Source organism: Netta rufina (genome assembly GCF_964035555.1).
Source record: "Netta rufina genome assembly, chromosome: 2".
NCBI lineage: Eukaryota > Metazoa > Chordata > Aves > Anseriformes > Anatidae > Netta > Netta rufina.
The window spans coordinates 117,021,232-117,045,103 of record NC_140124.1 but is presented as its reverse complement, the minus strand read 5'-3'; the positions used below and the strand labels follow the sequence as shown (position 1 = coordinate 117,045,103).

Sequence of the window (23,872 nt, the reverse complement as noted above, 5' to 3'; positions counted from 1 at the left end):
TAAAGGAAAATTAGAAAACATGATCTATGGAAAAATGAAAACATCTCCTGTAAAGCAATCAAGATAGAAAAACAGGCATGGAAACACATACATACATTCTGATAAATTAGTCAAGAACTTGAAAAACTATCACAGAAGGATTATGAGAATTGACTGAAAGCATCCAGCAAGTTTGAAATAGAAGTACCTCATTGATCATATAAGTTTCGTGATATATCCCACCATGCTGTGGTTTAACCTGGCCAGCAGCTAAGCGCCACATAGCCTTTTACTCACTCCCTATTTCATTGGAAATGGAGAACAGAATAAGGTAAAGTGTGAGAGAACACAAGAGTTAATATAAGGACAGCTTAAAAAATAAATAAATAAAAGAGAAACAAACAAACAAAAAACACAAGTGATACACAATGCAATTGCTCACCAGCAGCTAACTGATGCCCAGCTAGTCTCCGAGCAGCAGCCGCCCCCCGACCACCTCCCCCCACTTTATTGTTCACACAGCACCATATGCTGTGGGATATCCCTTGGCCAGTCGGGGTCAGCTCCACTCCCAGCTCCGTGCACACCCCCAGCCTCCTCCTGGCAGGGCGGTGTGAGGAGCTGTGAAGTCCTTGACTTAGTGTAAGCGCCACTCTGCAGCGACTAAAACATCGCTGTGTTACCAGCATTATTCTCATCCTCAGTCCAAGCAGACCCTTACTGGCTACTAGGAAGAAAATTAACTATATCCCAGCAGTTACACACTGTAACTGGGAAAAAAAATCGTTTTCTGAACAGAGCAATGCACCTCCAGTTCAGTTCGGTTTAGTTCTGCAACCTAAAGCAACAGCCTGGTGCTAATGATGCCCATTACCTGCTTTGGCAGAGTAAGATTCTGAAAATTCAGAAGAAAAAAAAATAAAAAAAAATCTCAGTATACACCCAATACTGACTGTCAAGAAGGAACCATCAGAAATTTCTTCTAAACTCTATCACACTGCTCATTGCATAAAGCTGCAAAGCACGACACTTCGTATTATTTCAAAAGAAACCATTTAATCTGATCTAATGCAACTGTACATATTTGTATATATAATTTCCTTTTTTTTTAAATCCTACACCCCTAGCCCTAAGAATACACTGAATTGAGTTTGCAGTTGTGCACGTTGTAAAAAACATTTCTTATTACAGATTTAAAGGCGTTACCTTCCATTTTCATCGTATTGTCTGCACCCTTCCAAAATCTACTGTTTATTACATAAATTGTTTTACACGTACTGATTTTTGAAATAAAGAAACCCCATACCCACTGAACAGAAGTTTACTGAACTAGCCACAGAACTTCTCCTGACATTTAATTAACTCCGTACGATTAAGCTGGAATTATACCGCCCGGTACCTACTACGTTGTTACTACGTTGTATTTGTACACATAACCATTTAGTAAGTTCTGCTGTGATCAGCTGCATTTCCTCAAAGTTTTAGGTGCTGAATAATCTAAGTAGCACCATTTCCACCTCACTGTAATACCTGAACATGTATTCTTTTCTCCATTTCATTCAGTAAGTGTTAATCAGTGGTCCCAACAGATCTCCGGCATAATTTGTTACCAATCTTCATCATTTTTTATATTTAACATTTATTCCTACTCTCCTCCCCTCCCACTTCATCTGATTTTCAGTGCTTCAGAGTCCACCCTACTGGATATTCCATCTTTATGGTAGCTTCTGAGAGATTTTCAAGAACTGTGAATGTAAAGAGAGAAATTCCACTGGATTTTATTACAAATCTATTAAAGTAATCCTAATCAATTTAGTTTTATTGTTTTTATTTATCATCTAGTATACTATTTCTTTAATAAAAAGTACTATAAGATGACATATGTTTAAATCTATATATATAGAGAGAGATTTTTTTTTTTTATAATTGACTACTTTATTCAGTTTTCTTTTTACTTTAGAAGGTGCATCTGGGTTCATTTCATAGGATTTAAGTTATTTTATAATACAGCAACTTCACCTCATATTTTATGTTACAGGAACTGTTGCCTGCATAGAAGTATCAGCTACTTACTTTTTAAATTTCTTCAGGGCTTCTGGCTGAATTCCACATGGACTTGCTGATGTAACAATTTCTCTTCATTTTTATAAATTTAAGTATTGCCACCTTTTTGGAATCTGAGATACTTTTTATTTTTAAAAACGACATGAAAATATGTTCCAGCATTCTCTATGGTAAGAGCTGCACAAGTACAATGATATTTTTGCATTGAAGTCTCTTGCCCTTCTTTACCAGGAGTATTTTCTTAAAAACTCAATTACTTTAAACATTTAAAACTGATTTTAGGAAAATAAAAGAGGGTCTATTTGCAGAAAGATATACTTGTTCTGCTTTATAAAACAGCATGCTTGCTTACAGATGTTAGAACACGGTGAAGTCAATTTAATTCCAAACAGCTCACCATTTTTTGCCTATTCTGACTCCTTAACAGAGCAGAAAAGATGACAAAACTGTCTGGAAAGTAAGAGCAAAATATGATGGCAGAAGTCACAGCACTTCAATAATTAAAAATCATTTAATTCGTTAACTACTCTTCTTTACTCTTTGGAAATTTGTACCATTTCTGTTCACATACTTCATATGCTTTGTCAGTCTCCCATGCAGCTCTTATTTTTTACACTCTGTAAAATGTAACACCTTTTATATAACACCTTTTTCACAAGTTTGCTATTGGTTGGTTTTTAGTTAATAAATAATAATTACTAAAATGAACCTTGTATCTTGCTGTTTCATCATCATGCTCCTGTCGTGCGTGCCAGCTTCTTTTTGCTTAGGGAAAATTGGTTCTTTTTTAATATATAATTTTGGTAGGAATACTCACTTTTGAGTGGAGCCGTTTCCTCTTGAGTTGCTCTGCTGGCATAGTATCAGAGGAATAAGGTAATTTTTGTCACCACCAATTAAAAAGTTTTACGAAACAGGACCGTTATAAAACAATTAAACCTTGAAAATGCAGTAGTCTCTAGGAGGGAAACCCTGGAGGAAATTCTGCTTATTAAAATTGCAATTTTAGTTTCCATTAAAAAGGAGAATAAGACAACAGAAGATGGGCTGGCAAGACAAATTATTTCTTAATGTCAGTTGAGCTTATTTCAAATGAGATAACGTATCTACACCAGGTTGGGTTCAACACATTGTTGCCTCCTCAACTCATTTATCTAATTCAGTCATCTTGATTATAGCCTCATGGACCTTCATTTTCAGAGGAAGAATTTCGTAACAAACAACCTACACAACATGCTGATTACTGAACAGTTAATTCTAATTAACTTGGCTATGGCAAGAGAATTTTGATAAAGTCCTCGAATGCAAATACAGTTTGGCTATCCTGGCCAAACTTCTCTAAAATAAAAACCCACAGCAGAGTCTCCAGATGAGACATCAGAGTGATAGGGATCTAATTTAAAGAAACAAATGAGAAAATTAAAATCACAAATAATTTATTCTTCCGTTAGAATTGATGGAGTACAGTTTTAAATAGCAATGAAGTACACAGTGGTGGAAAATTGGCACAGAACCTACAAGCATTTCATTCATAATAACGTTCCTCATGCCGTATCTGTTCAAATCTTGATGTGTATTTTCTATCAAACCACTTTAAGAAAAAATTGTTTTCCCTTTAAAAGTGAGTAAACTGAAAATCTTGTCTTCCATATATATTGTCACACATAATATGGACACCATTTTTTTTCCCCTACCATGATCACCAACTGAAAAAATAAGATTTTACTCCTGGGCTAGTCTTCAATTTTGTCCTTTATAAACATTGCCAGGAATTCTTGAATACACATCCCTGCACAAAAGAATATTCATTTATCTGATACACTGTTGCAGGACAGTCTCAAACCCATTTTTTTTTTGTGTACTATGCTACTGATCAAGGTGCTGCCTCTATCTCACATGCAACACTATAAGCATTAATGCAGTTCAAAACAAAATTTGGCATTTACCTCACCAACAGGTTTTATATTTGATGTTGTAAAACGTCCCTTGGTCTCATGTTAACCAATAAGAAAAATGGACACACACACAAAATGCCCCCTTTCTAAAGATATTAACTCCCACTCAGGAAAGTTTAGATAGGTTTTACAAAGTCTTCTAGGCTATTTTGATACATACAAATTATTCAACTAAAGGTTAAAATACACTTATACAATACAGTCCTGTCCTCCATATTCTTTTTCAAGTTCTTTGCATATTCAAGCCAAGTAAAATTAACACTTCTCATTCTTCGTTATTGCAATTATTAAGAGGGATTACAGCTTGCTTATGTGAAGCTGTGACAAAACACTTGAGAAATACAACCCAAATGTTTATCTTGTTACCCAAAAAATGTCGCAGAAAATTGTCAAACTATGTTAGAAACCATTTTTACAAAAATGCTTCACTCAGAAAAATCGAAAAGCTTAAAAAATTAATCTTTGCACAAGACTATACCGCTCTTAATTACGTTCCCATTTAGTTAACTGGGATTCTTATTCTTTGTACATGAACCTATCAATGATGTGTGATGCTCTTCATCTTTTTTCACTGTTATCTTTATTGTACACCATTTCGAGACTTACACGACCAAGCACTTATGCCCCTACCCATTTTTAACTGTGGATTTCTTATCCTGCCCAGCGAGTAGTGTACTGTCTTGCATATTCACCACATGAAAAACATAATATACAAAATATTGCTGCTGTAAAAAGTGTGCATTTCCCCTTTTCCCCTACAAAAGAAATCTGTGGAAAAAATATTAAATTCCCATAACCTTCATAAACATACAAAGCTGTTCGCACCTTTCAGTCTGTAACAGTCTATTTGATATACAGTTCTCAACTCACTGCAAATTGTTATGTCACATATTTTCTGTCCAATATTGCCATCTAGAGTAGAGACGTGAAATCAGTTTCTGAGAAGCTACAGTCTTTAACAATTAACCCATAAAGACTGTATACCGTAAAACAGCCACAAGATTTTTCCAAAAACTAGATGGAATGGGAGGTTCTCATCTCAGGAAGGTGTCCACAGTGCTGAGAAGACAATATGGCTGCTAATAGATATTGCCTACCGGAATGTGAATACTTTTCACTGTTGGTAATTTCCATACTGACCCTAAAAAGAAAATTCAAAACATAATTAGACCACAAGGTATCTTATACTGTATTAAAAGCTGAAATCGGATCATCTTCTAAAGAAACTATGATGTTATGAGGTGGACACAAATGACAGCAAATGGTAAACTGAGTTGACTAAGTATAGAGCTTCAGCTCAGTAAAAATCATTCGTTTTAATGCAAGATTAAATGGATTTAAAGCAAGGAATCTAATTTGATCAGAATGGTTTGCCTTTAAACTTAATACACTGCTGTAAAATTTGCAGAACACCACCGAAACTGAAAGACAGTAATTATTTCCCCCCTAAACTTCAAAAACTTATCTTAAAAAGACAAGGTCACCTAAATTCAAGCAATTTAGAAGGCTAACCTGCTTCCAGAGATACCTAAAAAATTCATCTATCAAGCATCACGGAATAGACCGATATGTAGCTCAAACACCAACGTACACAAAGAATTAGTAAGCTTATCCTACTAGAATCAATTATTCCATAAATCCATTTCACAGAACTATTACCATCATTGATAACATCACATACTGCAGAGGAGAGCAGAGGTGAAAGCATCAGTGCTACAAGCTTATCATGATCCTTCACCACAGGGTTCAAGGTTTGTAGCAACAAGGAGAGTGCTACGAAGCCAACATTCTCCAAAGCGCAGCCTCAGCACTATTCCACGTTAAGTACCATCACAATATGGCAATACTTTAAATTTCATTTTTATGTTACAGTGTCAGTTTTTTCCAGTGTATTATGCCAATCGGGAAGAAAAAATTCAGACCAGATGAGAACTTAAGCAGTGCAATTCCTCTGGGAATGGCTAGCACAAAAGTGTGGAGAGGTCTTTTATAATTCTGTTTCCCTGTAGAACTTAGATTGCACAAACTGAAGGACTAGAGCATACCTACAGAGGGTTATCAACTTCTATTGCAAAGAAAGCTGGAAAAAACTCAAACTGAAATTGTTTCCTTAACTCTACATGTGCCACCACCTCAGCACTTTCGTTTAGCTCATTCTTTATATGAGGAAGCTATTAGGTCAGTGCATGAGCATCTTGTTTTCATTTCAGTAATTATAAATGTATCTCTGAATTACCACACTAAAAGAGTTTTGTCTGTTTCTTCCTCCTTGCCTCTTCTAATTTCTGTAGAGAGGGAGCCAACTGCTCTCCTTTAGAAATGCAGGTAATTGCTGCTACTCCAACTTCTAAAGGAGAGTTCTTAAATTCAACTGATCTTCTACTGACATTATCAGGAATTTATTATTATTTTTTAAACACTAAAATCTCAACTGTATCTTAAAATGAAGATAACTAAAATGTTATTTATGGCAGGGAAAATAATACTGTATGTTTCAGTGACATTCCTGAACTATTTATACTGCAAGGATCTGATTTTTTAGGGTTCAGTACATCCTACAGGTATAACATGTATTTTATACTTTAGGACTACAGATTGTGTTTCTTATTTTTCTTCCCCCCAGGAGTCCTCCAGTACAACTCCAGCCTAGTGTTTTGGTGGGGTATTTTTATTTGTTTTAAACTTATCGTAGAAGCAATGGAAAAGAAAGTTGATTTTCTGGTCACTTCATTCCCATGTTTAGTGTCCCTCTAATACTGCTCAGAGGAAGCCTGTTCAAAAAAGGCTTGCCATCTCCTCACACAGCTCTACAGCACGAAGTTGTACACCTGAGGTGCTTCTGCAACTGGAAACAAGGATTACTGGATTCCTGTTTGTGGAAAAATCAATTAAATCATTTTTACTGCAACGCAGTTATGATCCAGCATGAGATTTAGCAACCTCAATTTTCATATTTGTCATTCCGTATTAGTCTATGAAACGGATCAACTTAATTTTTACAGCCCACAAGTATTATCTGGAGGGTCTCACTTTGCCAAATTGCATTAAACTTTGCAAACTTGGGGAAGGATGATTAAACACACCTCTAGACAAACGCTTCTGGATATCTCACCTGGAAACAACACCCAAGAGAACTACACATACACACCAGAGATCATGTCCTCACATTTGTCAGTTTAAATGTCACAAGAAACTAAAGTTACCAAAGGAATGTGTAAGAATCATAACTTTGTGACTGAATGAGGGAATACCTGGTCATATCCATAAGGCCTCTGCTGTGGTGGCTGTGGTGGCCCAGGCTGTGTGGGTCTGTATCCCCCATACTGCTGGCCTTGTCCTTGTGGGTAATTGGGATACTGAGGTCCAGGACCACTCTGGGAAGGGCCTGGAGAATGTTAACATGGAAATGAAAAGAAGAAAAAGATTGCTTAAGTAGTTAGGAAACAAACAGGAAAAGCATTGGATTTTTACAACCGAGCAGGACTAAGTGTCACAACCATGCAACTAGGTCTTCCATCTAAGAACACGTTAGGGAACAGCAGTGGTCCTCTCACCCTTAAAAAAGCACCTTACCTGACATGGCCTGTGCTCCAACCATTGATTTTTTTATTTTTTATTTTTAATTCCCAGTGCACATAGTCCCACACATGAGGTCACAGAACAGAGAAGAACAAGGCAAGAAGGATAAACTATAAACACGGGCACTCTCCATTTAGGGGGCACACTCTCCTCCTGCGGTGTGCTACTCCAGTTCAGGACTTCCTAATGCCAGGAGCAGCCATATGATCAACTGCATTTAGTATTCGGACTCTGAAGAGATCAGTAGTGCTGCACTGCCAAAAAGTCAGTTCTCACACCACAGCAGGCAATCATAAATGGGATGTCAGGCAAGCGAGTTACATGCATAAAATGTGAGCTGTGACAACCGGTAAATGCTATTGTAGGATGAAAAAAGGGCACCGTCTACTCCCTACTCTTCTAGTCATCTTAACTTTCCAGGAATAGGATAGAAAAGAACTTTGGTTCCAGCCTTTTTTGGCTGTAAGAAGCAGCAGCTCTTTTGTCAGGACAAACTGTCACTGTTCACAGGGACTCAGCCTGCCTACCACGGGGAAGCTGCACGTTGCTACCATCAAGCAAAGCAGACATATTCCAAATAAAATTAACCTCATCCCTTCCTGCCTTGGGAGATAGGAAGTACAGAGTACTTCAATGCCACTAGCTATTTCAACACCGTGCCTTAAAAACTGGCACAGATAGTACGGAAGAGCTGAGACTCCACGCATGTGCCTTCTTTAAAATCAAAACCACATCACCTGGTAACTTTTAGTAATTCTGGATCCATGAAATGGTCAGAAAGACCTAGCAAAGAAAAGCTCCACAGCCTATTACCATTCTCCTCAGGTCTCAAGTCTCCTTGAACTATGCAGTTTCAGCTTTGAACAGTGGGACGAAAATCTTAAAGATTTATAATAATGACTGAGATGCTGATTTATTTTTGCAAATTAGAAAGCAATTAAATATTAAATCGAGCAAGGGTACTATATCCTAAAAAGTGCTGTGTTCATCTGACAAATGAAACTTAGCTTTATTTATTCATGGTAATTCTTTATGGTTGAATTCTAAATATTCAGTGATAGATTTTATAAAATAAAAATGGAAACTATTAATTTGGGACTTTGATATCTATTTTTGCTTTAAAAAATTGAAAAGTTTGTGTTAAAAATGCTCTAAGTAACTCCAATGGATATCTTTATCCCTTTCCTCTACTATTTCTTAACCTAAGTCTTCAGAATAAAATTTTTCTTTTCTGACGACATTCAGAATAGTAAGCTAGATAGATCTCCAGTCTGTTATTATGTTAAGCTTAGAAGAATTTAAGTATACAAACATTTTAGAACTATTAATTTATGTATAACATACCAAAGGAGGAATTTTTAAAATCTCAGTGTATGCCCTTAAAACTCAACTCAACGTAACTGGATTTAATGCAAACCCTGGAAATGCCATGGGATTTTATCTCCATGGCAAAGTAGTCAGCGTTCCATGTTTACCCACAATGCTGGAAGTCTTAGCATATAAACCTACCACAAACCTAGAAGTCAGAATATATGGAACTAGATTTCAGAGATTCCTTCTCATATTCTGTACCTTTTAAGATAAATAGGTACAGCTTTACAATATGCAATCAAGCAAAAACTTAAGATCAGTATTTTCAGTATGATTTTCTCACTTACAGCTTTCAAAAATAATGCACAAAAAATCCATACTACTACTCTAAGTTTCCTGTTTGGGAGATTCTCCTTGAATCCAAAGGATACATAGTCTCACTTGTGGCAGAGGGTTTCTCGTTCCTGACATACATTGCAAGGTTTGCACTGTCCGTGCAAACATTTCTAAGACCAATTCTTAGAAAGCATCATAGCTAATGCTATTCTTGTACTCATCAGTAGAGAAATGAATGTTAGTAGAATGATTCATTTATGTTTGATGAAATTTTTAAATAGTTTTTTAAAATCTTGTTTTAAATGCCAAATCCAGAGGCGAAGGGGTATACGTGGCTCTGTGCCATCTTTGTGCCCTCTGGATTCTATGTTCACCTACAGAGGACACAAAAGAGTGAACCCTTTCTAAGTTACAGACACTTGTGAAAACATTATCTGGCCACTGTTCAGCTTTATGTGCAACTACATAATCCAAGCTTGCCAAGAGACCTACTTCCCAACAGATACTATCTTCTACACTTTGTTTTGGTCCAATGAAATAGGATTCTTGCACAAGCTTGGCCTTTCAACCCAGTAAAACAAGGAGAGAATAACATATGAGGATCAGTTAGTCTTTCCTGCGATTACTGTCTGCATCCTCAGGCTCTTACCATAACCCTGCTGCTGTCCAGGATAGCCTTGTTGGCCTGGATATTGCTGCTGTTGTGGCGGATAACCCTGCTGTTGGGGTGGTCCTTGATATGCATCTTGCTGCTGACCATATTGTGAGTTTCCTGTAAGATGATTGCAAGAAAGAAGAGAACAACTGAAGATACTTACTTTCATTAAATATTTTTCCTTCTAAGATGCACAGCCAACAACACAAGAACAAAATGAAAATGCAATATTGATTTCAAAAACTGAACGAAACAAAGAAAACTCAAACCAAACAGAAGGAATTCGGCCAAACAAACTGCAGTTAAAGCCAATTTTGCAAAGTTGAACTGCAGCATTTTCAGCATCTCTGCCAAACGAGCATTACATTTACTGGAACACCACAGTCATAAGATCATGACTATGCTAAATAAAATAAAAAAAAAAAGACAAAATTAAGGACAGCTACAAGAGCACAGACTAGCTACACAAGATCAGCAAGCTGTTTCCTAACAGCACTATAATTATACAAAATATATACACACACAAAAAGATATACAACTGAACCAAGAAATTTATGTTTAAATAAAAATTTCCATTGAGATTAAAAAAATCTCTAAAGTGTTTTAGTCATTTTACTGTTGTTAGAAATGGCAAATTGTGGTTATATATTTTAGGTGTTTGCAAGAAATTATTCTGAATGCTCCAAGTTCCCTGCAATTTTCAAGACAGCCAGCAACTAGTATTCTACAAGAGCTTTGCATGGGTATAAGTTGTGTTGTGCAGGAGTTTTTGGTCCCGTTGCGGGTGGGGGAGGAAAGGGAATGTATGTGCGTATGTGTGTGAAGGTATATAGATACCTCCTTCGTAGTAATGTTGTGAGGAATCCTCATAAGGCCTATCGTAGCCTTGTTCAGGATACGACGGTTGCTGATAACCGTAATCATTATGACCTACATCAATTCGACAAGAGACAGGAAGAAACGTTAATGGCCTCTGAGTGAAAACCCTAAGAATATTTCATTTCTCAGAAAAAGGAAAAAAAGTTTTCAACTGGATATACATGGAAAATAATTTTCAATTGTATTAGCCAAAGATTTATTAATATGATTTCCTTTCATACTGAATTAACATGTGACAGGAAAAAAAAAAGGCTTAAAGCACTAGTTTTAGCAACATCACAGCAAGGGATGGTCTTAACCTTCTGATAATCCTTGTTGGGGGAAAAAAAAAGTACTTTATCTTTCACTCAAAAAAAATGAAAGCATTTAGGCCTTTCACATGTAAATAACCTGAATTAAATTAGAATGAACAAAGAAAGCAATTATCATACTTTGTCTAACACCTGTTCTGCTGATCTCCAATTCAAAAGCATATGCTAAAAGCGGTGTGAAATATAACAAATAAAGCTCGATGAAGTTATGAACCACAGTCTACATTAAACTTTGAAGTGACAGAAAAATAACATTCTCAAGGTCAACTTTTCCCTACAAACAGGATTCCTACAAAGCTTAGAAGTAAACTTTTCCTCTTACATTCCAATCCTGAGTAGAAATCATTACAAGTGAGCCTTCCTTTTCAGATGCTACAGGCATCTCTGATTACGAAACCAATACATTCAGTAAGCACCCTACCTCTTTGTTGCTTTAAGAACAAATGTGTCTTACAGATGACAGAAAATATATTGCATTGCTACCCTGGTCAAAAAAACAAGCCAAAATTGTGTTTAAAGCTGGAATAAAATTATACCAAGAATGTAGTCTAGGAGAAAACAGTTTTGAAACTAATGAGTAATCAGTTCTGGAACTCTACAATACTTCATTGACTGAATTTAATATAAACACATAACCATTAACACAAGCCTTAAAACATATGCTCTTTATATTCTATTGAAGAGGAATAATGAGGTAGTGATTAGAAATGAATCTTTAGAAGGAATAGGTTTTTGGATTCATAGGTGCTGCCACAGAGCTGTCAATGGTAATGTCCAATTCCCCTTACTACAGTAAACTGATCACAACCATTTCACGTTCTTGTGTAACACAAGTTCCAAAATAGGTGAATAATTACAAGCTACGCAACTTGTAAAATAACTGCACATTTAGCTCCAAAAATAATGCCTGTAAACTTCTATAGATATAGCTTGATGCATCTTAAAGTCAATTTAATAGAACTTAAAATTCAGACAGCTAACTTGTGTCCTTCTATTTGCAATGAGTAGTTTACTTAACTTTGCTTTGTATGTGTGTTTTTTTTTTTCCCCCCTTAAACATCAACATCTACCACATTCCTTGAACTTCGTAAGATACCATTAAGTTGCACACGGTTCTCACAGTAGTCATGAGTCAACACCTTTGTTCTCCCAGCCTCTGCTCAGCCTAAAAACAGGTTATTCACAACTTTTCTAACTTATAACACAATCCAATAGCTTTTAGAACTCTAAATTCCATGAGGTAGGAGAGATTTATGCAATTCAAAGTTATGGTCTTGTCTTGAAAGCACTGGGGGGAGTTCGAAAGAGGATTCACAATTACAAGATCCTCAGGGCAGGGACCATTTTATTCCTTTGTAAAAATTACGCTAAAGGCCCATACCAATAGCCGCAATAATACATTTGTGCGGCATTAGAACTAAGCACTAAGTTAAAAAATAGAACATTTACAGAAAAAACTTCTTTTAAGCAAGTTTTTCCATTTCAATAGACTCCTTAATAAAAGGATATCACCCCCTTTCTTATTTATAATAGAGTTATGGTAGCTGCTTTAATTAATCTCCATTATACTAGATATGCTAAAAGCATGGAGGGTTCCTTAGATACACCAATTACAGAATTTTCATTTTGAAATACTGTTGTTACAGTTTCAAATAAAATTACTACAAATTAATTTTACAACTTCCTCAGAGTATTTAGCTAGTCACAGTACCTTAAAACTGCAGTTAACAATTCTGAATTTGGAAGCTTTTGTCAATGTGAGATACGATACTCAATTACTACTGCTGTCCCATTCCCTAACTTTGGGCATTTGTCTACATTAATATTGGGCAGGTATAGAAAACGGGAAAGTTAACATTTATGAGAGATTACCATCAGGGTAATATTGCTGGTTCATGCCTTCTGGAGGACCTTGTCCACCATGACTGTATTGGTCCCCATAATAGTCTTCCTGGCCTGAGTACTGCTGTGGTGGGCCTGAAAAACCACAACCAGTCAATACGTAAATAACTTGTTTTCTCTATTATAAAGCCTGCTATTTTCTGATTTTACTATGAGAAATATTTCTCAGATGTACTCCCCACCCATATATTGCTGCATCTCAGACAACATGTAATCTGATTGACTTTTTTCTTAAAAAATACATCTATATACACACACAGTCGTTTGGCTGCAGTAGATTAAGCACATATGTATCAAACTTCAGTTCTGAGCTCATTTTAGGAACATGCATTTAACATCACCAAGGTGTTAAAAATAAATTTACTCCTTTTCTAAAAGGACTGGAAAAAAAGAACAAAAAAGCAATATTGCACAACACTGTTCCTTTTTTGTAATTGAGCAAATTCAGAACTACACAGGTACTTAGTTCCTTTTCTATACCTCTCACTTTAATATCGAAACAGAATTCTGCATCAGCATACAAGATGCATGTTTTTAGATGCTTTTTATCAGAAAGAATTCAAAAGAAAAACTCATCTTCATGTTTCATGGTGATACCAGTAACCCGTTGCTTCAAGAACCACCCTTATGAAGATAACAAAGAGTATGCAAACAGTCTGTAACTTGGACACCCAATGATTTGACTGAAATCTGGTGTAAGCAAGAACATGATTCAAAATAATTATTTTAATGGTTATTTAAAATCCATGTAAGAACACTGAAGTGAAGTCCTACCTTGCTGTGGTGGTCTGTACGGAGGAATCTGTCTCTGACCCATCATGTGATTTCCTTGGTTAACTTGGCCCATCATTCCCATGGGTGGCTGCTGTCCCTGGTAATGCTGGCCACCTGCTTGTGGCATGTTGTATTGCTGGGAAGGAGGCTGCTGGTGCATCATTGGACCTATGAAACAAAAACAGCAAATGTTTTCTGTAAGACATGATTCGTGACTAAATCTTTAAAAAAAAATCTATTAAGGAAAGCTCAACCTTAAACAAACAGATCAAAAAACTCCGTGCTTCTAATGCTCTCAGAAGGATTGCTTGTTTCTGGACAGACAGGCATGCAATGAACGTAGGCAATCAACTCAGTAAGCAAGTTACAAAATAGAACTAAGCATAAGCAAAACTGCTTTCAACTGAACTGAAACTTTTTTTTTTTAATCATCTTCAAAGAAAGCATAGATGAATACCTGGTGGTGAAAACTCAACAAGTTATAGAAACATTATTTAACATCACGAATTCCTTAGGGCATAGTTTTAATACACATGTAGTTGTTATAGTCCATGAACAAACCACCTACCTGTTATCACAAAGCAAACAGTTTTATCTAGCCTGTAAAGACGAACCGCTTGTACCAAGTCAGACAATCACACGATATGCATTATGAAGACAGACCCACAAGGCCTAGAAAAGGCCTAGGTTAGAGAAATCTTCCATACTAAGCTGCAGAAAGTTTCTACGAGCCACAGGAAGAGACCAGCAGAGATGAAGCACTGCCCACGTCTTATCAATCAAGAAAATCTGGTTAAGACTTAGAGAAACGCAAACCAGTAATGAAAGCAGACTGTTAAAGAGCGTCTTGCTGACACCACGTAGCAATGAAAATGATGATTAAGCCATTTTATTATGTGATTGCAGGTTATGTTGACATAACTTTTAAGAAGTATAGCCTCCTCACTTCCTCCGAAGCACCACTTCACAAGAGTTATTTCAGTATTAAAAACATGGGAAGGTGTAACAATGAGCTATACTTTTTAAACAACATTTTTATAACGTGCTAATTCAAACAAATTAATGCACATTACGCATTTTATATCAGTGAAACCCTAAGCTCTTTTTAAAATACATCACAAAGCAACAAATTAAGTAGTCACACTAAAAACCAGAACAAATCAAAATATTAAACTAGTTCAGCCACTCCTTGTCCCTCCATATCAAGACAAAAAGGAAGACAGCACAGAGTAAAACTAGGTAAGTTCTGCCATTGCATTTTTTATTTTTATTTGTTAATAACTAGGTGCTGGAGCACAAGCAGAAGGTCCTATATCGAAACCGCAGCACTAGCAAATTGGCTAGGTGTAGTCAGTAGCAATGGATTCACGTAAGGAATGGAACACAGGCACTTAGGCCCTCTCTGTGTGGGGTTACAAGAGAAAGTTAAGCCAAATTAATTAATGGTATGAATTCAAAGTGCGTTAGTTAAATCCCATTAAACCCCTGTGTGGAATCTCTCAGTGAGAAGTGAAGTGGCCTTAGCTACGTTAAGCTTAATTTTCCTCTGAAGATAAATATTGGCCGCTCTTAAGATGATCTAGTTCTGCTTCTATTCTTCAGCACAACAGTTTCCGCATGCCAATATTAAAGTTAAAAAAGCAGTTTAAATTGAGTAATTATTTTTCACTTAAAATATAGTTCTTTTTTTCCATCTTCTGAACAAGTAGGTAATTTAGATCATTCCATTTCACTGATTTCCTGTTTAGAGGTACTGAGAAAGATTAGGCAGCCTTGAAAAAAAAAAATAAGAACTTGTTGCCGTAATATTCCTAGATCTCAAGAAAGCTTGTTAATTAACAATATTAATATTAGTCACAATACAATGTGATAAAATGTGTTGGGTCCCCACGGTGCAATGTAGAGGTTTTCTGTTTGCTTTTTAAATTAGAACTTCATTAACGCTTTGTAGAGCCACAATGAGAATTCACTTCCCTGTATCAGACTGTGCATTGTGTTAATAACTGCGCGCCTGGCCTCCTTCCAGTTTGGTTCAACAGCTCTCTCCTACTATGAAGATGCCTCGCAGAGGAGCGTGGTCCTCCATCAGCTCACACAACAGAACCCCTTTATGTAGTACTTTTGAGGGGTGATTGAACTTTGATTTTTTGAACAATAAAACTACCTATATTCATAATTTAATGCTTATATGACACAACTGTAACCAAGAAAACCCCTCTGCAAAGCTTAGGTCAAAAACTTAAGATCATTAGTTCGTAATCTAAGAGTTTCTAGGAAACAGTGTGGCCAGCAGGGCTAGGGAGGTGATCGTCCCCCTGTACTCGGCTCTGGCAAGGCCGCACCTCGAGTACTGTGTTCAGTTTTGGGCCCCTTGCTACAAAAAGACATCGAGGTGCTCGAGCAGGTCCAGAGAAGGGCGACGAAGCTGGTGAGGGGTCTGGAGAACAAGTCCTACGAGGAGCGGCTGAGGGAGCTGGGCTTGTTCAGCCTGGAGAAAAGGAGGCTCAAGGGCGACCTTATCGCTCTCTACAGATACCTTAAAGGAGGCTGTAGCGAGGTGGGGGTTGGTCTGTTCTCCAATGTGCCTGGTGACAGGACAAAGGGAAACAGGCTAAAGTTGTGCCAGGGGAAGTTTAGGTTGGTTATTAGGAAAAACTTCTTTACTGAGAGTGTTGTGAGGCATTGGAATGAGCTGCCCAGGGAAGCGGTTGAGTCACCATCCCTGGAGGTCTTTAAAAGGCGTTTAGATGTTGAACTTAGTGATATGGTTTAGTGGAGGACTGGTTAGTGTTAGGTCAGAGGTCGGATTAAGTGATCTGGGAGGTCTCTTCCAACCTAGATAATTGTGATTCTGTGATTTATAGTACATTTTTACATTCCACTTAAAATATAGCTCTTGAAATTCCAGCCAGGTCAAATCAAACTATAGTCAGTGGAAGTCATTTTACGATTTCTTGCAGAATTGGAGATATCACAGAGAAGTTCAAAAAAACACGTACTGTGACAGAACGGTCACTGATCTCAAAAACTCCTTTCACAGACAATTGTTCTTCAGCAAACTTTAGTACTTTTATTGGAGAGGGAACAAGATATCTGATTTGCATAGCATGCAAGCTGAGTTTAAGAAAATATTGTGTAGGGCTGTCACAGTGAATATGCAGGTACAGAGGCAGACTGCTGTACTTCCAAGGAACAACTCTAACTTTGGTAACGCAAACCCAAGATATGCCCTACAAATGATTCTTTACGTTAAGGAAGCTGCCTTCACATGTCAGTATATGGGAATCATTCTTGGGATAATCGTCTGAAAAAGATGGCAAGAATTCATACAGTATGGCCTGTGAAGAGTGCAGGTGTTTTTCATAGACACTAAAGAGGCATATGAAACATGCACAATGTAAACCCAAATCATGCTTGCAAAGTAAGTGTATAAACAAAGTCAGACAACAAGTGAAAAATGTACTTTTCAATGTTAAGTTTAAGTCTGCATTATCAAGAAAGCACAATATTCTCCTCAACTGCTCAATTCAAGAAGTCTTCTATACCAAGTAAATACAAAAACCCTGTCCTTGCTCCAGCCAAGTGTCTCGTAAGGAGAACAAGTGTATAGGAAAGAAAAGGTGTGAGGATTTGGTGTGAGGATTTAAGTAACAATAGGTTGGGTAATCGATCTTATAATTCCAGCTAATCTTGTGGCAAGAAATTACATGGGGAACCTGTCAATAGTCATACACAAAGCAGAAGGGGAGAATAAATTTAAACTTTATAATAGGCTCCAATAAAACTGACAAATCTGTGAAGTGCACTAAGGATGAACAAGCTGTAGGAAAGCTTAGGTGTTCAAAATGCTTCCTTAGCCTTGTCCTCCAGTATCTGTTTCAGCAGAAGAGACAGGAATAACAGACGTGGTTGAAGCTTCTGGAGGGGCAGAAGAGCAATGAGGAACCATATTCATGAACAGCTCTGCTGTTCTGACTGAAAAGCTAAGGGAAAGGTTGGCTATAACCAAAAAAGCACAGGTAACTGTTGTTTCTTCAGTCTTAAATGTGTAGATCTTACTGCTAAAAAAAGTCTATTCTTACGGTGTTTCACAATGTGCACAGATAACAATAAAGCAATCAGGTATTCACATCTAGAGTATCAGCAAAATGCACCCTGCTAAGTGCTAAATCTCACCTTTGTGTCCCCTGTTGTATAAAAATAATGAAGTGTAAGCTTAGAAATACAGCAGCCCTCAACAAAACCTTTATTGTCAGTGTTTTCCTTTAGGGTTACAAAAATATACAATAAATACTTATTTTCAAACAGACACTGATGATAATACTTTCAAGAGCTAGCTTTAGAAACTCTACCAAAGGGTAAATTTAAGTTTCAATTTTCTCAAGATTCTTGAGAGAAGTTAGAATTCAGGTGCCCTTGTCAAACCACAATCCCAGCATTGTTTTAACATTAGAAGTTTAAACACTTTTGTGAACGACTTGCAGGATATGTAATTTTTTGCTACTCCTATGAATTAGGCTGCAAATTAAAGGTCATTGAAACACTGCTTACCCCACGAAGTTTTTCTCAAACTGAACCATTACCTAAGGTGCCACTTAAGGGAAAAATAAATACATGAAGATAAAAAAAAAGATTAAAAGCATATCATAAGAAAGAAATCCGTTAGTTACCATTATTGGCTTTTATGCCTCTTCAGGAAGATAACAGAACCATGACACCTCTTTACACCTGTTTTTCCAAGACATTGGAACTGCAGTGTTTTCTCCAGCTAGACATCCTACAAAGCCAGCAACAACACACTTCCACTTCAGAGTGTGAAAGCAATTTTATTTTTCCTGAAGAGATTAGATGTCAAAAAAATGAGATTGCTCTGCTTTGTCCACGGCACCACTGCTGCTGTAAGCAGTTGAGATATTGAAACTAAGACTTCGCTTACATGGGAACGAACAGATGGAAAGACACTCACCAGAGATCCTCACCCTCAGAAAACATTTCATCCTGATCTCTCATACCCTGAGTATGTTTGCATTTCATGTAACTTCGAATGTTCCTTCCCATCTTGCTGCTCCTTTCTCTGTGTGGATAACAAAAGGGATTCCCCACTAGCCTAGTAAGCAACCTTTGTGATCTCTTCCTATTAACTTATAATCAGAAGACCCCTAAAACTTCAGTGGAAGTTTCATAAGCTAATATAAATGAGACTGTCATGAAAAAAATTTCAGACTCCAAAATTCGTCTTCTTCAAGTGACCGAGTCAACAACTCATTTCCATGTAGACTTCAGCTGTTAAAAGGAAACCTGTTCTGCTCCTCCCTCAAACAAATGTGTAATGCTTATTAAATCATTACTGAGGGAGTTGGGCAACTTGCTTCAAGCACTTCTGGCAAGGGAATGGACTCTAGCAAGAGAATATGAGAAACAAAATTTGAGATGGCAAAGGTATTACTTTCTTGGTTCTTACTCTTAAAGCATTTGAATTATAAATCTATCACTGTAAAAGACCTGTTCAGTATAAATAGGAGGAATTTCCATAAAAGCTTCAGGTTCCAGAAAATTACGGTTACCCCTCCCATCTGAGAAGTCAAACACTGGCAAGAATTTTTGACTTCATGGAACTAGACCTTACCATACAAAAGAAGAAATGCACCCATAAGAAAGAGCTTCTACATCCAATCAGCTCCTGCTGCTTCCTATCTTTTTCTTGCTGCTACAGTAGCTTTTTTATTGAGAGACAAATCAATGAGTATGGAGAAGACCAAAAATAAATCCAACAATGGGTTTTGTTACTATGTATTATATTCCTTAATTTCTAATTTTCTTCCTACCAATTGCATCTACCTCAAGAACTACATATGCAGTAAGACATTTTGCTAGAGTCTGCACATAAAATGTTATGTTAAAAACACTCAAATCAAACCTTTTTGCATGTTATGGTGTCTTCTGTTACATAATAGCACACTTTTCTACAAGTCCTGGCCTCATCCAGTAACAGTAGATATTATTCACTGAAAAGTTACTCAACATTTTTTTTCCTCCTAACTGTTCAAGGTGAGATGCCATGCCTATTCAAACACAGCTTTCAGGACAGAATTATTAATTTACTCATGGGCTTTCTTATGGCACTCATAACTGAAAAGCCCAAATCTTCACAAAGAATATGCTTTCACAACACTCCCGTGAAATCAGATGGCATTATAACCTCACCATCCGACTCACTCCTTTGCAGATGGGGAACACATGCAGGGAAAGACTAAGGTAAAAACATGTTAAGAGCCAACTTGAGATGCTAAGACCTTACCTTTCAGAATACGCAACATTATATTAAGCTGGTGCCATTATTAACTGACAGAAACAATAGAATCTCTCATTCTAAGTATGAATCACCTCTTCATAAAGCAAAGAAACAAAGCATGCCTAGGGGTTCACAAATGCTTCCTGACAGCAATACTGAAGTTCTGAGAACTGTTTCATTCTGGATAGCAGCACACACTGCTGATTAAGAAGCCTTGGCCACCAACTTATATCTATCATGGTCTCAGCAGACTTACCACAGACTTAACTGCCATTTGGAGTCACAAGAGAGGGAAGATAGACCTACATTTCCACTAATTTGCTAAAAAATCTCAAAACAAATGCAACAAGCAAGAGTAGAAAGTGGCAGAAAGGTATTACGTAAACATGTCTTGGAATACTTCCAGGTCAAAAATCTTCACTATCAATACCTAACAACCATGCACATCTTTAGAAGGACATTGCCTACCCCAACAGTTGAAAATTGACTAGTTTCTGACAACATTTTCATTGAAACAGCAAAAGCAAACAGCACCTTAATGGCATAATGGACCAGCTTCAAAGCCTTGCTCTGAAGCAATGGAGCTGGATTAGATGATCTTTGAAGGTCCCTCCCAACCCAAATCATCCTATGATTTACATATTAAGTCCTCTATTTACTAGTATTTCTGTGCCACACTAAAATATCTTTAAAATGCAATTTTTAACCCCGCTATCTGAAATTAATCTGATTCTCCACTTCTGTGAAGCTTCCATGAAGTACTCGACCTTGAAGCAGACATTTGAGATGGAAAGAATCTGAACCTTAATGGGAAAGCTTACTGTGTCCTTACGTGCAGGCAATGGTGCTAGCTCTTGCTCTAACAGGAGATTTTACTCTTGTTCTTGAGCCTATAATTTGGTTAGATACCATTTGATTCTTTATTCCACAAAACCTATTTTTTATTCTTTATTCCCCAAAGCCCACACTATTATTTGTTCAGAACAGAAACCTTTTCAGTATCTTTCTGCCTAATTTCTAATGAACAATTTTCAAGTTTCACAGAGTACTGAAAATGCAGCATGGGAATATTATGAGGAATAGTAAAGAACATTGTTTTGAGATGGAATAATCACTAGTCCTAAATTGTAAGCCAGTCATACGAAGTAAGTTGGTTTTGGTGGAACAACTCAGTTGATGGCTCCCTCACGCATACTGCTACATATTTACTGTTAACTCTCTGCAACCAAGAAGTTTCAACTGAACATGTATGGGGCTTTTCCACTGCATCCTACAATGCCTACAAAATTACTCTATTGTGGATTGCCCAGAATACACAGATAACTTGTGAGTTCAGAGAGTCAAAAATATGAATATTTGTAATGGTTTCCTCTGCTATGTGCCTATCGTTTGTCTCCTTTACTGTTACATTTCAAGAAAAATGCTATTAATTATGTGGACAACAGAAGACTCATCAAGACAATGCCACTAGATGTTCCCCCCCATGACCAGAAAGATAGCCCTGAAAAAGAAAAAAACATGTTCCACAGCATCAGAAAAAAAAAAAAAAAGACTAAAACCTTGACTCAAGTCATACCCTTCAGCTAGTAAGCATGCTTAAGTTCACACAGACTGAAGAACAAAACCAAAACTTCGCCAAAAGCAGAAGCCTTGCATAAAAATCTACATTGTGTGTTCTAATGGGTGGTGTGTCCAGATTTAACAGTTAAGCAGAAGATACTGTTTGCTGACTTGTAAAGGACACTTATAAGAATAGACAGTATAGAGGCAATTTAATAATTTGATCTGTTGTGACTCTAATACAATATTTTAATTCTGTGATGTCCTTGCACTTCAGTAAAGACCAGACTGTAGACAGGATACATCATCTGTTTGTGCTATGTAAATATCCTAGAAACAAAATTAGTTTTGAATTTTACTATATATACAAGGACATCTACTGAAAACAGTAGGGAGTAGCAGATTTGGTCCTGGAACTGAATTTTATTTCTGAAGATTAACAGACATTCCAAGCTAAACCAGCATGCAGCAAAGAACAAAGATTAATTAGGTACAAAAATCTGAGGGCTACCTGACTAATTTTTCAATTCACTCAAGAGACTGAAGAGTACAGAGATGTATTTTATCAACCCGAGCAATAATTACACTTAGAAGCCTGAAGTCTGAGGAAAATAAACAGCAGTTCAAATTTGCAACTCCTGAAAGCAGATGAAATCCCAGATTCTCACACAACACCTGAACACAGTTCAGTGTCTGTAAATAAATAAAAAGTCACTGGCACATTGGAGAACAGGAACATAGGGTCCTACAAACATAGGACAAGGGTATTTGGAGTAGGAAATCCACAAGAAAAAGACCAACTAATAAAGTTTGAACAAGTCACTTCTGTGGAAGCATACAGGCACCTCCTTTACCTTGGTTTGGTTGCATGTTCATGTTTGGTCTGGGACCATAGTTGCCCATCGGCTGCCCCTGGCTCATAGTCATCTGATTCTGCACGGGCACACTCTGCGAGGATGGCACCGAGTGATTATAGCCGCCCATCGACCCATGGCTACTCGAAGGCATGTTCATGGAACTGTTCGTCATGTTGAGTTGGTTAGGTCCAGGTCCTTGCATAGGCATATGGTTAGGTCCTTCGGAAAGAAAAGCGGGGAGAGGAGGGAAGGTTCTACATTAAGCACTATACAACAAGCAAATATAAACACTGAATCAAAGAACTAAATAGAAGTTATTAAATACAATTACTTTAAAACAGAAGTATTTGCTCACAACGTTCCCACCTTTTTAACTTAAAAACAATATCAAAGTGCAGTTCTACTACACAATATATTTTCTTTTGTAGAGCAGCTGAAGCTACTAAAACAAAGGTGTGAATTATCTTACAGCTCATCTTACAACCATAACAAAACTTGTCTTTTTAGTACTCACACAAGACACCCAAAATTTCACCCTTAACAGCACAAGATCAAGCACAGGACCAGTTAATTTAGTTAGAGCTCAGTAGCTCTATTGAAGCTTAGTTGTTACAACTACTATAACATTTGTTTATTTGAATGAATATACTAGGTATTTCTGAAAGGTAACATTTTTTCTAAAGTCAGACGGTGTTAACACTGACATGGTACAAATAAATGTAGAACAAAAAGGGTTGTAGTCATATTTAACATTGTTTGAACATAACTATAGTCCATATTCTGCAACTGTATGTACAGATTATTAGGGTGGGAGATGATGACTAAAAGGACAGCCAACAAATTATCAGCTCACTTCTCATGCCGACAGAGGAAGAACAACCGGTTCTTATATCCACAAGGCCATCTACATATTTTAATTTAATCCCCCTCTTTCTGAAACCCAGGTTGGAACTGGACTGTTTTTTGACTTGGATCTACTCTAAATGGATATTTCAAGAAGTACAAACATTAATTACATCATGCTACAATACCATCTGAGCCGTTTTCTCATTACTTCATCAGGGAGAAGTGAACAGCTATTAGGAGTAAAATTAGTAAGAGACTAGATATAAATACAAGAAGTGAGAAAAGTAAATGAAAGGCAAGGATTATGCATATGACAAGCATCACACGAAGAGTTTATGAAGACATGTACAACTAGAGTATGTGAGAGAGAAGAGGTCAACTGTAAACAAGGGAAGCATTGACACAGTTCACCAAAAAGACACCATTGTTGCCAAACATGCCACAGGCTTCTCTCATTAACATAGAGAGAAGGAATACAGAGAACTTAAAAGAACATAAAGGAAACTATTCCAGTAGAGCTGCAGGAGGACAGTGATCTGGTTATGCATCTCCACACGCACAGAAAGCATCTG

General features: G+C 37.0%; 1 protein-coding gene across 1 annotated transcript in view; it reads right to left on the bottom strand.

Annotated features, from left to right (window-relative positions):
* Window positions 1-3,462: 3,462 nt before the first annotated feature.
* SS18 (SS18 subunit of BAF chromatin remodeling complex) overlaps window positions 3,463-23,872 on the bottom strand; it is a gene marked incomplete at its 5' end in the record, with an annotated part of 38,693 nt that continues 18,283 nt past the window's right edge. Inside the window, 7 exon segments of the mRNA XM_084281317.1 lie at window positions 3,463-5,139; window positions 7,250-7,383; window positions 9,874-9,996; window positions 10,717-10,809; window positions 12,942-13,046; window positions 13,746-13,913; window positions 22,452-22,673. Coding sequence (XP_084137443.1) covers window positions 5,113-5,139; window positions 7,250-7,383; window positions 9,874-9,996; window positions 10,717-10,809; window positions 12,942-13,046; window positions 13,746-13,913; window positions 22,452-22,673 — 872 coding nt within the window. The 3' untranslated portion in view covers window positions 3,463-5,112.